Consider the following 17,086-nt stretch of genomic DNA (forward strand, 5'->3'; position numbering starts at 1 on the left):
GAAATTTAACATCCCTACTTCCTAAATTAATATAACACAACATTTTGAGACTTGCAGCCAAAAAGAAAGTAGTATATACAATTTTCATTCAATGATTATCACAAGCCATCTAGGCTTGCATCTACTCCAGTTGTTTACTGATCCATATCAGAAAAAAAAGTATTTTTTTCATAAATGCTACAGCTTGGTTTAACACTATCAAATTTCTGAATTTCAGAAATTTAACTCTGGACCGACACCAACTAGGTAGTATGGAATACCGTACCACTGATTTCCCAACTTCCTAAGCATTCATATCATCTCTCAGTTTCCAAATGATTAAATTTCAAAAATTATCACTGTCCATGAATCAGACCCTTACCGTAATTTATTATAATGCTGGTCTTTACATACTACGAAGGAAAAAATAAGCTAACTAGTACGTGGGGCAGGGGCCTTGTTATTGGTCAGCATTTACATACTAGCAACATTGCAATGTACATTCCAGTTGTGTTGTATAAACGTGTTATAAAATGGTTTTGTTTCAAGAAAAGTTGTAGATGTGCAAGAACCGCTGTCAGGACTGAAATCCCAGCTCCCGGTGACACGGTCGGAGACGTTAAACACGGGAATTCCCTGAAATCCACCCCTTGACAAGAGAAGTTGGCAGCCAAGAGAGCCCCTCCGGGAAGCCGGCCAAGCTACGCACAAGCAAGAGTCGCTGGAAGCAACACGCGTTTCGTGTCTCCTCTTGTGCCTGCAGGTGCCCGGTACGTTTGGGGGGGGGGGGGTGCTCAGGGCAGTTTCCGGGGACCGTGTCCCTGCTGCGTTTCTAATCCGTCACCAGCCTCCGCACCCAACTACGCCACAGGGCTCAGCCCTCAGCTGTGCAGCGCCCGGTCACCCCCGACGCACCCACCCCATGCCCGGCAGGAACACGGTCCCCAGCCTCCCCCCCGCAGCGCCCCAGCGCTCCCCCGGGGCCGGCCGGCGCCCCCGACACACCCCCGCCCGCCGCCCAGGGGCACTCGGACAGGCCCCGCTCCCCGCCGCGGCCGGACTCCCGCTCGCTCACCCACGTCCTGCTCGAAGGGGTTGGGGGCGAACAGCGGCATCTCGGCGGCCTCCCCGCGGCGAGCCAGGCCCTGCTCCCCTCTCAGGTGAGTCGCAGCTCTCAGACGTGGCCCCTCCCCCGCCCGTGGCCGCTTCCTGCTCCGCCCGCCGCCACGCAGGCCCCCCCGCTCGCAACAGGCGCCCGCGCCGCGCCTGCACCAAAAGGGCGAGCCGCGGCCAAGCGACCCAAAGCCTCTGCCGCAGAGAGCGCCACCGCCATAGGGCAGCGGCCTCCGCCCGGGTCTGGCCCCGCAAGAAATGACACGGCGACGTCAGGCACTGAGAGAGGCACCGCGCGCTCGGGCCGCCGGAGGCGGGGCCTGCCAAGCGCTGTGGAGGGAGAGTTCCCGCCTAGCAACGAGCCGGGGGGAGGGGGGGTGCAGGCAGAGAAGCTGTCGGGAGGGGGGGGGCGGGGTCGGGCTGCTCTTGTGCAGTCTCGGGTCCCAGAGAACGACAGAGCGAAGGTCCCTGCTAGGGGTGCTAATGGCCGGCAACCGAGTACTCAGTGGAACGTCCATGGACTAGTCCATTAATCGATGGGGGGGGCACGCGCTGCCCCCACTGTGGCGCTGCAGGTTACACGTAGCCAACCCGCCTGCTGCCCAGCCCCTACTACCCTGCAGCTGGGTTAGCTCCCGGCGGGGGCGCAAGCTGGAAACCCCGCTGCGGCTCTGCCTGTGGTACTGATTTAAAAGGCGGAGGCGCAGCATGGGACCCAGCACCGCCTCCTGCCGGGTCCAGGCCGCTGCGGTGCTGCCTTTTAAACGGAGCAAGAGCCAGACGCTTGTTACCGGTTTAAAAGGCAGCGCCACAGCGGGTCTGGACTTGGAGCCAGCCAGGCAGGTCTTCGTACATTGGAAAGGTAGAGCCACTGCCTGCCCTGCCATCCCACTACACTAGGAGACAGTGCTGGGGAGAATCTCTTTAAGCGAGTTCCCCTTAGCGTTCCCCTGCTTCCTCCCGCCCCTGACCTTGTGGCCTCTGATTAGAGGCATCAGGCTGGGAATGTGAGTAGTTGACTCAACTACCAGATAAAGCTTATCAGCTAGTCCACTATTCAACTACTCTTTTACATCCCTAGTACCTGCTGGGGGCTCTGACTGGTGACGGGCCTCTAAGCTGGTGGCAAGGGGAGATGGGATTTCTCTGGGGCAAAAGGTGGGGTGCAAAGTGAGGAGGTAGTATGATCCCCTGTTCCTCTGTTGGCTTGCACAAACAAGAGTCCCTGGCATTCTCAGGCCACAGTGAAAAATGTTTAAGTTACCTAAACACTCCAATTCCACTGCCACCCTGCCATGCCACCCAAGACTGCCCTGCCCTCACCCTTCTGTGTCAGTTCAGTACAGCCAGTCCCCGGGTTACGTACAAGATAGGGACTATAGGTTTGTTCTTAAGTTAAATTTGTATGTAAGTCGGAACTGGCTCCATATTCAGCCGCTGCTGCTGAAACTGACCAGGGGCTGACTACAGGAAGCTGGAGGAAGAATTGCTCTGCCCCCAGCTTCCTGGAATCAGCCACTGATCAGTTTCAACAGCGGCTGAATCTCGAGCCTGGGACAGAACAGCTGGGCTGCCAGGTAGGTCCCTGCAGGACCAACCCAGCAGAGTCCACAACAAAAGCCTGGTCTGCTGGGGGGGGGGGAGGTGCACTAGCTGCGCCCCCCCCCCCCCAGCAGACCAGGGACACGGGGAGCAAAGCCGCAGCGGCAGCAGGGTGCCGCACCTCTGAGGCTTTGCTTTGGCAAAGCTTCAGAGGCGTGGGACCCCGCCGCCGCTGCGGCTTTGCTCCGGGTGTCCCTGGTCTGCTGGAGACGGTCCCCAGCAGACCAGAGGCACCAGGAGCAAAGCGGCAGCGGCGGCGGTCCCCAGCAGACCAGGGGCACCCGGAGCAGCTTTTCTTGCCCCGGAGGTCAAGGTGGCGGGACCGCTGCGCTCTGGGCGGTCCCACTGCCTGCGAGCTCCGGGGCGAGAAAGCCCCGTTCGTAAGTGCGGGAACTGCCTGTACACTGGTTACTTGTAGCATTTGAGATAATCACTGGAGAGAACTTAAGACACAGAATTGTCAGCTTCTTTATTATTTGGTGCATTTGTAAGCTCTTGGTTATAATTGTTTTCTTTGCACCTTTTTCTTTGTGGCACACTATATGATGTATATTTATAAATAGTTTATAAGCGTTAACAAATGATTATTAACAACACGAAAAGTATGGGTTAGATGGCTGTAAGCAAGTTATTGGCCTGTACTCAAGCAATCTTTATCCAGTGATTCACCAGGGGATAGAAAATAAGACAATATCTTATTGCCTCTATATAAATCCATAGTATGACAATATCTTGAATACTGCATGCAGATGTGGTCACCTCATCTAAAAAAGATATCTTGGCATTGGAAAAAGTTCAGAAAAGGGCAACAACAATGATTAGGGGTTTAGAATGTCTGCCATAGGATAAAGATTAATAAAACTGGGACTTTTTTTAGGTTAGTAAAGAGGAGACTAAGGGGGGGATATAATAGAGGTCTATAAAATCATGACTGGTATAGAAAAAGTAAATAAGGAAAACTTATTTACTAGGGCTTACCAAATGAAATTAATAAGTAGCAGGCTTAAAACAAACAAAAGGAAGTATTTCTTCACACAACACACAATTAACCTATGGATGTCCTTGCCAGAGGACGTTGTGAAAACCAGAACTTTAACAGGGTTCAGAAAAGAGCTAGATATATTCATGGAGGATAGGTCCATCTAAGATTGTTAGCCAGTATGGGTAGGAATTGTGTCCCTAGCCTCTCAGAAGTTGGCTGTGTCTAGACTGGCAAAATTTTCCGCAAAAGCAACTGCTTTTGCGGAAAAACTTGCCAGCTGTCTACACTGGCCGTTTGAATTTCTGCAAGAACACGGACTTCCTACTGTCTGAAATCAGTGCTTCTTGCAGAAATATTATGCTGCTCCCGTTTGGGCAAAAGTCCTTTTGCGCAAAGCTTTTGCGCCAAAGGGCCAGTATAGACAGCTCAGATTTGTTGTGCACAAAAAAGCCCCGATCGCGAAAATGGTGATCGGGGCATTTTTTGCATAAAAGCGTGTCTAGATTGGCACGGACACTTTTCCGCAAAAAGTGCTTTTGCGGAAAAGCGTCCATGCCAAACTAGACACTCTTTTCTGCAAATGCTTTGAAAGGAAAACTTTTCCGTTCAAAGTATTTGCAGAAAATCATGTCAGTCTAGATGTAGCCGTTGGGTATGGGTGACAGGGGTCGGATCACTTGATGATTACCTGTTCTATTCATTCAATGCTCCTTGCATTGGCCACTGTCGGAAGACAGGTTACTGAACTAGATGGACCTCTGATCTGACCCAGAGACGCAGGGAGCTCTCTAGTTCCCAGACGCCATGGTGAGTTCACCGCAGTTCCTGATCTCAACGCAGCTCCCAGCACATGCAGTGGGTTTCCCACAGCTCACAGTCTGCACACTCGACGAGGAGTCCTGTGGCACCTTATAGACTAACTGAAGTGTAGGAGCATAAGCTTTCGTGGGCAAAGACCCACTTCGTCAGATGTGACGAAGTGGGTCTTTGCCCACGAAAGCTTATGCTCCTACACTTCAGTTAGTCTATAAGGTGCCATAGGACTCCTCGTCGCTTTTGCAGATTCAGACTAACACGGCTACCCCTCTGATACTAGTCTGCACACTGAGTTCCAGAGCCCCACAGGGAACTCACCACTTGGGCTGGAAGCCATGGCCACTTTTATTATTTGCAAATTTTGCCATTTGTGGTAGTGCCAGGAACACATCTACCACGAATGGTGAAAATTTCCTGTATTTTCAGAACAAGATTCTTAATGTTTTCAGGGATGACTGATTATTGTTCATCTAACTAATATGAAATTTTCATGAGCCACTATTTTTTCCTAAGTATTTCTGTATATATGGTAGAATTACAGGATCAATTGTGATGAGTAAATTATTAATTCTTTTGTAATTAATTTCATAGTTAAACAAAATATCAAAATTCATTTAGTGTTTCTCAAGAGGACAAAGTGAATATATATTTGAATATTGCATATGACAGAAAACATAAATGTGAAGGGTGTAAAATCATGTGATATGTGTCAAAGTGTACCACATATGCATCAAATCGTCCTGTGACACCTTTATTGATATATAGTTTCTTTTTTGGTTTATGTAAAAGGAGGACAGAGTGACTTACAATAGCCAGCCAACTTCAGTGATTGTACTTTATTCAGTATCTTCAGGGGGTAGCCGAGTTAGTCTGTACAGGATAACGAGCTGTACCAACAGCTCTTTATCTGTGTAGATTCTTGTGCTAGTACTCTTACTCTCTAAGTGCTATACTGTGATCCTTATCTGCTTCTTTAAACTATCCAATTTTTAGGTGCTTATAGATTACCAGGTTTGCTTTTTTGGTTTTCCCTTTTATATTTACATACCGTCTGCTTCTTTTTTCCCACCTCCTTCCATTTTTTTCCTTTCCCCCTTTCCCTTCTCCCCTGTTTATTTTGGGTCTGGACATCCTAAACTCAAAACTCGGGTCATCTGAAGAAGTGGCCTATGCCCACAAAAGCTCATTATACCATCTACATGTTTTGTTAGTCTATAAAGTGCTACCAGACTATTTGTTGTTTTTTAAGTTTATTCAGGAAGTTGTTCAGAAAATAAACTATTGTGTTAAAACTGTTTTAATAGTTAGAAGTGACCTGCAGATGGCAATATTGCTTTCTTATTGGGATTTTAAGTAAGAACATTATGCTGATTTCTAGAACTGTAACTCCGTTCAGGCAAAATGGAACTCCTTTCTCTTAGCCTTACATTTACTAAGGAAGTGAAAATACATTATTATCAAAAATGAATTGGCTTGAATAAAAATGGCACTAATAGGCTTGACTGTTTTAAGGATAAAAATTATGAGAAACTGATGTCATGTTTTCTTTTGCATTTCTTCAAGTTAGTAATTATGTAGCTTAAATAAAAGAATGTAATTCAATGACCTGAGCCACACAGGGTTCTTCTATTATTTATCTTAGTCCTACCACTTATAATATCACTTCTTGTGTATTAAATTACAGTAGTTGCACACTGGTCCAGCTCTGGAGTTTTATAATATGTCTCAGGGTATGTCTACACTGCAGAATTTTCCCAGAAAAATGGCCATTTTTCTGGAAAAACTACACTTATGTCCACACTGCAATTGTGTTTTCGACAGAAAGTCGAAAGAACACAGGGTTTTTTCTGACAGCTGCAAACCTCTTTCTACGAGGAAAAAGCCTTTTTCCAAAAGAGCTCTTTCAGAAAAAGGCATGTGTGGATGGGGAAGAGGGGTTGTTTTTTTTTTCAAAAGAAGAGGCCTCCAGGAAAAAGCACGGGTGTCCTAGTGACCACTCTGTCCAAAGTAATCACAACTTAAATGCGAGATAGCGTCCAATCAATGTGGACACTATTTTTCGAAAAAGCAGATTGCTTTTTTGATGCACTTTTGCTGTGTGGACAATCTTCTGGAAAAGCTTCTTCCGAAAGAAGCCTGCAGTCTAGACTTAGCTTCTCTTTAATAAGTTGTCATACATCCATCACAGATCCTACTGTATAATACTCCAATTTGATCTGATCAAGGTGAGGCAGGACATTAGGAATTTGTCATAACACAGTCCCTGGCAGACATCTCCCTGCTCAGGGAAAGCAAGGAAATGGAGGCACAACTTCTGCAGGCTTGTGGCTTTTGCTCTGCTCCATATGCAGCCCACATATATTCCACTTTGGTTCCTGCATAAGTGATTGCTGAATGTTACAGACTAACAGAATGGGGGAGAGGACAAAGCTGCACTACCATAGAATCGGCAGCAGAAAATTTAAGATTATCTCAGGAAAAGTTTCAATAGCTTCTCTCTGCAGTAGTCCATTGAGATCATGGTGAGCATCAATATCCTGCTTGGATATGTCGATTAGTTACATAGGGATATGTGCAGCTCACAGAAACACAGCCAGTCTCCCATTTTTCCATGCCCTCAGCCCTGCACTCCACAGCCACTTATCTTGGGTCTCATACCCTGCTTTCTGGTCCTCGGAAAGCAGCTGTTCAGATTGGCTATGTCCATCAGCAGAGAACAGTTCTTGGCTGCCAGACACACTTGAAAACTCCAGAGGGAGCTCCTGATCTTCATCTACCTCAATCTCTTAATCTACTATTTAATCTTCCAGGTTAAGTTATCCATGTACCTGTGCCCTCCAAAGAAACCTTGAGGCTTGTGGAGGTGATGTTACTGCCTAGGATAGCATCCTGCTCCTTATAGAAACAGCAGGTGTTTGGTGAAACATGAATCAGATCACTTCACGGGCCTTATGACAGGCTTGTCTCTATTCTTTAACCTTTGATCTGCACTGCAGCATGTCCCTTTCATAACCCTTTTCACGCAAGGCTTAAGAAATGTGCCGGTACATGTTCCAGTCCCTACTGATCACTCTCAACTGGGACTGAATAGACTCTTCCCCATACACTGATCAGATCCAACAGCTCTGCAGCTGTTCAAGTAAGGGAATGTTTGATGAGATGGCCAGGCATGGGCACCCTGGGAAGATGCCATGAGACCACTGCACTCTGTCTCAGATGCTCAGTCTGCTTAAGGTACCACAGCTTGTAAAATCAGCCCTGTATGGTTTACCTCCTGCATTGCTTCAAATATCTCAACAACGAGGTGGATGAAACTAGACAGTCACTATCCTGTCCAATGAACTCACACAGAAAAGCCAGACAGCAGGAAATGGAATTTAAATGTTGTGCGGATTGCATGGAGCAGGGTGGGTAGCTGGTGACCCGGCTGCATATGGTTGCCAGATGGTTTCAACAAAAATACTGGACACACTTGACATTACATCACAATCTGCATTACATCTTATTTAAAAAATACTGGACATTTATATTTTCTTGTTTATATTTTCTCAATTTTTTTCCCGAACAGAAAGCTCAAACACTGGATTGTCTGGGTCAAAACTGGACACCTGGCCACCCTACCTGGCTACATTTCAAACTGCCAACCGGAGTGGCTGATTGAGAAAGTGGGCCACTTCGTGGAGGCCAGAATCAGTGATCAAGTGTCTCAAGGTGTCAAGGCTGCTTGTTTGTTAACAACACAGAGAGGGGAAAAGAAAAAAAGTCCCTTGTAGAGCTGGAAGTTTTTTGTTGACAACAATGGCCATTTTTCCTAACAAAAGTGTTGCATTGTGAATAATCATGAAGTTTGATCAACAAAAAGCACTTTTCCTCACCAAATCTTGCTAGTGTAGACAAAGCCTTAGACATCTAAAGATGCAAAGAGGTGCCTAATGTGATTTTCAAAGTGCCTAGGCATGAAATTCACAATGGGAATTACAAATCTGGCCCTGGGTGTCTTATCCAAAGTCACAAGATGTTCATAGTAGAACAAGGAATTGAGAGACCTGGTTCTCTTGTGGCCAAAGTCAACATCTTGACTATTTAAAACTGTTCTTCCTCTTTGTTATCTTTGTAACAGTTTATATCATCATCATCATATTTTATTTCAAGTTCTTTAATTCCTATAATAAACATTTTGAGATTCAACTAATTTTGCAGTGTGTTTCATTTTATATTAAATCAGGAACTGTTCTAAGTAGTTTTCATATTACCTAAAGGCACAGTAGGAGCTCAAAAAGGTTTCTAACTCAATTTTAAAATTGACTGGACTTCAGGTACTACTGCATCTGTCCTTCCATTTCTTTGCAATTTTGTTGGTACACAATCATCTTTTCTCTCCACTGTAATGTAAGATGTGCACAAAAGGGGAAACTGATTAAACAGGAGAAACAGTGAAAATTATTCCACCCCAAATGTTTTGAAATATAGAAAGTAAACAAACAATTTTACACATCAGTTTTATTACTGCTTAATATGTAACAATAGTAGAAAAAAAACTTACTTGTGTGCTATAGCTCTTTAATGCTTTTACTGTACTCTGATTAACATTTTAACAAACCTGTTCCAATAATTTGTACTAATGTATGAAAAAAGCCATTTCGTGAAGCAAGGACATAAGTTAGACTATTTTGTGGTCTTTATATATTGTGTTTTTATCTGTAGTATGACATTGATTTAAAGAGGTTTTGTAGATTTTCTCTCTACAAAACTTGATTTATTTCTATTACGTTTTCATTGGCTCATGTGCTTCAGTTAAAACGCTCAGGAAGCACCATAAAAAGCATCTTCGACACTTTTGCATTTATAGTTGTTGGAATTTACTTAGAAAAGCTTCACTGTTAAATGAAACCTAGATCTATTTTTCCAGCTATGGATTTCTACTGTGCCTACCATTGTAGTATACTGTGAATTCCTTATATAACATTAATTGAAATCATATTGTGGATTAGTGAGGTCAATTTTCTCTGCATCTTCCTAGATAGGTGAGCTTTGTAAGGATCATTTTGAAGATTGTTTTTGTTCATTAGGGCAGTTAGCAACTCTTTTTGTTGAGGAAAGACCTGTTTTGTACTGGAGAATGACAAAGCACATGTGTATTTCTTTAACAAACTAGAAGATGTCACAAAAAGTGGTAGAAGTCACTACATAAATCTAACCATTTAAGAAGTCAGCTGTGTTTGGTTAGGTTATTTTTAATTTATGGCCACTCTGCAGACTGCATAAGTGCAACCTATAAAAATGGTTATAACTGTGTGAATACTTTTTCTGTTTCCAAGCTCTTTCAGCAAACAGTAATATAGTATCTCACACAGACAGCAGTTTAGCTCATACACATCATTAATGTTTGTAATGCTTTGAGATCCTTAGGTGGAAGCAGGGCCAGATTAACTTTTATGGAGGCATGGGCTAATAGATTTTGTGGGGCCTCCCTAGGCTCTGGGTCAGGGCCAAAAATGAGGGGGTCAGTGTGTGGAAGGAGACTGCTAGATAGTGGGCTAGAGTGGGGATGCAAGATTTATGTGAGAGGTAAGATGCAGAAGAGGGGTGGCACTGTGGGGTCTGGGTGGAAGAGGGTGCAGGGACTGGACTAGGGATGCTAAATTGCATGTAATTAAGTAACCATATAACTGCTAAAAATTTCAGTGGTTATACGTGAGGCAGCAGTCGGCTCCCGCCTCCTCTCTCCCTTACCATGCCTGTATCAGAGGCAGCAGTGCAGAAGGGCAGGCAACTACCCAGGAGCTGGTGCACTTGGGGAGCTGGTTTTTAAGCCATGGGACTTTGTGTGTAACCATGAATGTTAACTGATGAGCCCTGACTCATCGGTTATCCGTGTACATAATTACACTTTCACATCCCTAGTTTAGGCAGGAGATGGGGATACAGGAATGAGCTGAGGATGAGGGCACAGTGTCTGGGCAGGAATGAGGTGGGGGCGCAGGAGAGGGCAGAGGATTGGGGCGCTTATCTGGCATAGCTCCTGTTTGACAGAGGGAAACAGGCGGTTCTACACCACTCTGCGCTTGCAGTTAGTGCTTCCCCCACCACTCCCATTGGCCGCAAATCCTGGCCAATGGGAGCAGCAGGGGAGAAGCCTGCAGACAAATGCAGGGACAGAGAACTTCCCTGTGCTATTGGCAATGCACACAGCTCCAACCCTGGGGGTAGAGGAAATGGCAGCATGCTGAGCCACTTTCCCATCTCCCACCTTCCTACCAGGCAGAGCTGGTCCAGAGCACAGTATGCAGGGGCTTTAGCAGCTGCATCCCAGGGCCCCGGGCTAAGGGAGTCCTACTTAGTCCATGGCGGTGGGCTGCAGCCCCAAAAGTCCCTTTCATAATCCGACCCTGGGGGGAAGGAGAAGTAATTTACTAGTAGAATCTACTGAGATAGTTAATCCAGTAACTAAAGGATTAATTATGCAAAGCACACAATATTGTATTGTAGATAATTTAGTGTATCCTTTCCCTTCTTCACAATAGATCTTTAACAATGAAATAACCTAACAAACTTTCTTTAGTTCCTTATTTTTTACCTATAGAAATCCAAAACAACATTTATATTTTATATACACCTTAGAATTAAATAAATGTTTGCATAGAAAATTTGAGAGATTGAAGGATACGGTATCTCTTTTCCTGCACTATCAATTTTCCAAACATATTTCCTTTAAAAGCTTTAATTTGATTCTAAGTTGTATTTAAACTATTAAATATTCTTTTGTGAAAATATAACACAGCTTTCTGTGGCTCTAAAGGGGAAATATTGTTTGGTACTTCTGACATAATCCATAATGTACGCAAAACTGCTTGCCTTAACACTTCTCTAATTATTATGATCATAAAAGGAAATATGGCTAATTAGCTTTTTTAACCAATTGTTTCATAAATATTACAGTTTTTAAAACCCTGGCAAAAATAGAACATTCATGTATATATTGTATGATCTAAAAATCATTCTTTCCATGAGTGACAAATGGCAGATGTGAGTATTGTATCAGATGGGGTAGTTTCTCAGTTTCAGTATAGACATTGTCTCTCTCTGGATAATTGCATGCATGACAGAGATGTGTGGTAGCTGCCCTTCATATATGCATTGGGGACAGTGCCGGACCGAGCCATACTTGCACCCCGGGCAGCGGGCACACGGCGCATGCGCGGCACCTGATTCACATGGTAAGGGGCGCCGCGCCCATGGGCGAGCAGCACATGCGTGGCCACGCCCCCAGGCGCCAATCTATGGGGGGCGCCTGATTGAAGTGGTAAGGGTTGCTGAATGCCCAGGCATGCAGCATATGCGCAGCCCTGCCCCCGGGCATGCAGCGCCCCTTACCACTTCAATCAGGCACCCCCCCATAGGCTGGCACCCCGGACAGCTGCCGGGATGGCCCCCCCTTAATCCAGCTCTGATTGGGGAGTCTGGAAGGAGGGAAAAAGTGTTTTAACTAAAAGGACATTTCTACCTCAATGCATGCTTTTCCAGATGCTTCTGTTCAACAAGGCTGAAATGCTGGCATCTCAGGCTACATCTACATTGCAAGTATTTGTCGGTAGAGAGTATGCTAATGAAGTGCTCATTAGAATTTGTCACGCTATCATTTGCATATCTCTGCCAATGCTTTTGCTCAAGAGTTTTTTGCACAAGAACAAGTAGTGTAGATGGGTCCGTTTGCGCAAAAAAAACCTTTTACGTAAGATGCCTAAAAAAGGAGGCGCTTCATTAGCATACTGTCTGATGACAAATACCTGTGGTATAGATGTAGCCTCATAGTGACATCTCTCTTCCCTCATTCCATCCATCCACTGAATATTCTTCCCAAATTCTGATGTATAGGGTACCTAAGCTACTGAACTGAAAGACAGACATATTTAATGTGTGGCTGTTCTCACCAAACCTGGCTGACATCACATTCCATTTGAAAATGTTAGCGATTTAAAGGCATTCATGAGTAAGGCTATAGATCCATCACAGAAGACTATGATTTTTTGTGACCTCTGTAAGTTCCAGGTTTTTACTGTCAGCATTCCCTAGTGTGGCAGAGCTCAGGTGTTCAGCCCTCCTGAACTGTGGTACTCAACGTGTCATCTTTTTTTTTGTCACCTGGGGGCATGCAGTAAAGTTCAGGTTGGCAGTGTGGATTACGCTTCAGCTGCGCGCTGAAGAGTTATGGGGGCTTCGGCTTCAATTAATCCTTGTTTATTGTCCATGACTTTTGCTAAAATAACTGAGACAAAATTTTAACCTCATTCATGATTGCTGAATTTGGACTGAAGAATCTGTACTATTGGCAGAGATCTATGAGAAAGTAAGAACTAAGCTAGACTTTTAGTTCATGGGTTGAATTTGCAGGGCTAGCATTTGGTCAGATCCTTCCTTGAGTACCCTTGTATTGTTCTAGTGGTGCACAGAGGACTTAAAATTTCTGTAATAATGGAGGATTCTTCTAGTGCAGGGAGTTTTTGGATGGCAGGTTGGCACTGTGTTTTCTCACCACCACCACCACCACCACCACCACCCCCACTATAACCCTTCCTAAATAACAATCCTTAAAGAACTATCCTGCTGACCTAAGTCAAAGCTGCTGCATGACTGCTCTTTACTTGGAGTTGGGCTTAGTTTAGGATCAGTTGCCCACAGAATCAGTGGTGGAATAAAGGTGGTTTAGACTAATCTTTCCAACTCTCTTCTTTGCCCACCTACCTACTCAAAACATGAGCTTACAAAGTTATGAAATGTAACAGAATCATTTTGTCACTTGCACATTGAGTAAATTTACTTTAGAAACTACTGAAAGGCATTAAGCATGAACTCCAATGATGCCATTTTTAAAGTCAATTTTCTGAATTTACAGAAGGAAACATGGAAGTCTAACAGTGGGGAAGTAGACTCAGAGGAAACAAATGTATGAAAGATGGGCAAAAACAATGGCATAATATTCAGGGGCAGGGGGAATATAAAATGTGTTATTCAGTGACTATTAATCTAGCACAAGTAAATACAATTATTTCCATATTTTGAATTTTTCTCTTAATACATTTACTAATAAATTTGTCTCCTTTCACAAATCCTAGGTTGCTTGAACTCCATTTACCTCAGCAGAAGAAGGAGAGAAGAGTCCCTCTATCTTGGATTTTTTTCTATGGTGTTGCTAGGAGTAAGGAAAATGTACAACCTGTGATTCCTGTAAGATGCCATCAGTGGGAAATTGTCCTTATGCAACTGACCTAGATAAGACTTAGGAAGATACTGGAAACTGGTAGAGAATATTTCCTGACTGTGTATACTTCTGTGCTGCTAGCATCACTACTTCTGGGTATGTCTACACTTGCTCCCTAGTTCGAGCTAGGGATGCAAATGTAGGCGACTGCAAATGTAGGCGACCGAAATTGCTAACGAAGCAGGGATTTAAATATCCCATGCTTCATTAGCGTGATCTCGCCGGCGCGTTACTCCGCTCAACAGCTGATTCAAACTAGGAAGTGCGTGCCGGGACGCATTAGTTCAAACCAAACCTCTTGGTTTGAAATAACGCGTCCCAGCGCACACTTCCTGGTTCGAATCAGCTGTTGAGTGCAGTAATGCTCCAGTGAGATCATGCTAATGAAGCATGGGATATTTAAATCCCCGCTTCATTAGCAATTTTGGTCGCCTACATTTGCATCCCTAGCTCGAACTAGGGAGCAAGTGTAGATGTACCCTGTGTCTTCTGCATATGGATTGTGTATTCCCACCTCCGTCTAGGAAACCGAGATTAGCCAACTTGGCAGAGACTAGTCAACAGAAGAATAATTGGTTAAAAGGCATCATTACCTGCTGCTTTATCCAATTTTTGGTTAATTATGATCAGCTGCTAGCATCTTAAAATCTGTTTTTTGGAGCTCAGGCATCAGCTCCTATGCACTGTTTAACTTTATTGGGATGGGTGTGGGAGTCTGGTATCAGCCACTGAAGCTAGATGAAAAGGATAGCGTTGTGATTAAGCCAAAAGGACTAGGTGTCAGAAGTTCTGTATTTTAGTCACTGTATTTTAGTTCTGTCAAATGCTTCCAGCGTGATTTCCACCAAGTCACTTAAGCCCAGATTTTCAAAAGTGACCCCTAATTTTGTGCATCTAACTTGAGACCTCTGGAAGCCTCACAAATTAGAGGTCACTTGTGACCTCTGTCTTTTTTCCTCTATCTGTGAAATGGGGATGTTACTATTTACAGGTATCCTGTGAGGCTTAATTTTATCTATACAAGATTTTGAGATCCACAAATAGAAGGTGCTATATACCTGTGATATTTCTTTATCAAATATATTAATGACATTGTTTATGCTATTAAATTGTCAATTATTATTTTACATTATTATTTTAATAGTAATACATTATTTTAATGGTAATAAAGTTTCCTTTAAATAGTATGTTTTTTATATACAAATCAGTTAGAAAAGGATGGCACAGAAGTAGTCCAGCAAGTATACAGTGTCAATGCCCCTCACGAGCTGTCTGTACCCTTATGTTCTGTGTCTTCATGTGAGATCTACTTTACCAATTATTTATATTAAACACATAACTAGTAGCCCTGAACAGATCAAGGCCCCATTATGCTCTGTATGAACGTAGACAAGATAGTCTGTGCCCTAATGAATTTACAATTTTAATCAAAGGCCAGACACAAGTGGATGTAATAAACACGGGGTAAGGGATAGGATAAAAAGTAGTAAACTTTATTCTGTTTAGATTCTGTTTAGATCCCATTCTTACCTCCAGAACAAGGGTGCACATCTACTTACCATATTGCACATGTAGTCTTTCAAATTAAAACTCTTCATCTCTGCAGATTACTCATTACTTCACAATCTGAAAGGCTAAGAATCTTTAGTCTATGCTTGGACTTAACCTGCCAGGCTCCCAGATACCTTCCTACAGTCTTAGGGAAACTTGACTAGTGAAGAATTTAGAGTTGTAATTCATTCCTAGTTGTTTCATACTTGCAAGCCAAATTTCAGAACAGACACTCTGACATATTGGCTAGCAAATATCATGTACTATCACTTTAAGAATTTTAGACTATTAATGAGATGTGCCTGTGAGTCACTTGAGTATCATGTTATACAGCATCAGCATGTTTTTAGACTGCACTTAATCTAATATCTCCAGGAGTATGTGCTAAATGCAGATGCAATATAAATTGGTAAAGCTCCACCAAACTTGATAAGAGTTGCACTTAAGTCAAAACTAACTTTATCTAATATACATAGAAACATTTTAATATCCAAGAGATTATTGGTCTGTTTTTAACAAGATATTATGAAAATTGCATATTCTTTTCAGAATTATAACCCTAACTGCCAGAGATCAATGCCAGTTTACATGACTGTATATTATATTATGATAACCATTCTTGCAATAACTTGAGTATGTAGAAATCCATTATTATAACATGAAGTACATGAACAGCACAGAGCACCCGTTTGTAAATGTCTCCCTTAGTTCTGAATATATACAACACACATTGTGATATGGGAGAAGCATACTCAAGTAGTAAGAAAAATAGAGCAAGACAAATGCACATTCAGGCATAAAAACAATGTGACCAAAATGCATTCAGGGATCTGTATAGAGATACACAGAACCACAACTAATTTGGGTTGCACAACAAACATTGTTTATACTGTGTCTCCTGTTTTAAACCTTAATTTCTTTCTTGCTACAAGAATACATGGACTAGAAAAAAAGAGAGCATGTATGGAAGTTATTAAGTATGACAAAGTAACAAGGCTTCCAACATTGACCCAACACATTAACTACCACTGAACAAATTAAATTTATCAAAACAAGTGAGAAGTGACTTGGTTGATAGTTAATTTTTAAAAAGACACTGGGTGAATGGATGCAAGGAGGGACTTAATCAAGGAGAAAGGCAAAAAATTAAGAATTAACTAGCTTCCTTCAGCTTCCTTCCCCCAATATTGCTCCATTGAGATCAATGGCAAAACTCCCATTGATTGTGATGGAAGCTGGATTCACTGTCTAGATGTCATTGAATTTACAAATAATCTGCAATAACATCATTCTTTGGTCTTGCACCATCTTTACAGTGAAACTATACTATTTTGATGTCTCTTTCTAACCATCTGTCCTTTTATTATTTTTGAACTAATAAGAATGATCCACAAAACTAGGCTTCTGACATTGTGCCTGATAAACAAGGTCATTGGGCAGCCATGATTCATGAGAGAGGTAAAATTAGCTCTAGTAACAGAATTATACTTTCCATTTGGAAAATATCTTTTTTTAAATTCAAAGTGACAATATTACTGACACTGTCAGTTTTACATGGAATAGTCCTCAAATAGTGGTAGGATTCCCCCCCCCCTTTTTGCTCCAGTATTTCAAAGTAATGTCCTGTTAAGCATCCTATTGCAAGTCATACCAAAAGCCAGTGCTTCCATGTGACAGGATGATTAGAATGGTGGAAATTCAAATGAGAGGCTCTGCACTCCTTGGTTCAATGCAAGCAAGCACCTGTGCATTTTTAAAAGAGGAGTGAAAAAATGTTCTGTCCC

The 17,086-nt window shown here is 43.2% G+C and overlaps 1 protein-coding gene and 1 long non-coding RNA gene across 3 annotated transcripts in view; one reads left to right on the forward strand and one right to left on the reverse strand.

Moving 5' to 3' along the window:
* The window catches only part of STAM2 (signal transducing adaptor molecule 2), a 53,420-nt gene extending 52,095 nt beyond the window's left edge, over positions 1–1,325 (reverse strand). Inside the window, exon 1 of one of the 2 annotated variants that reach the window (XM_075933405.1) lies at positions 1,055–1,325. In XM_075933405.1, the coding sequence (XP_075789520.1) occupies positions 1,055–1,094 (40 nt within the window). In that variant the 5' untranslated portion in view covers positions 1,095–1,325. The remainder of the gene's footprint in view (positions 1–1,054) is intronic. The other variant, XM_075933406.1, reaches the window with a different exon arrangement.
* Positions 1,326–1,531: 206 nt separating this feature from the next.
* The window catches only part of LOC112546224 (uncharacterized), a 31,952-nt gene continuing 16,397 nt past the window's right edge, over positions 1,532–17,086 (forward strand). Inside the window, exons 1-2 of the long non-coding RNA XR_003089870.2 lie at positions 1,532–1,954; positions 13,606–13,717. This is a non-coding gene — a long non-coding RNA (uncharacterized LOC112546224). The remainder of the gene's footprint in view (positions 1,955–13,605; positions 13,718–17,086) is intronic.

Source organism: Pelodiscus sinensis, chromosome 7, assembly GCF_049634645.1.
Source record: "Pelodiscus sinensis isolate JC-2024 chromosome 7, ASM4963464v1, whole genome shotgun sequence".
Taxonomy (NCBI): Eukaryota; Metazoa; Chordata; order Testudines; family Trionychidae; genus Pelodiscus; species Pelodiscus sinensis.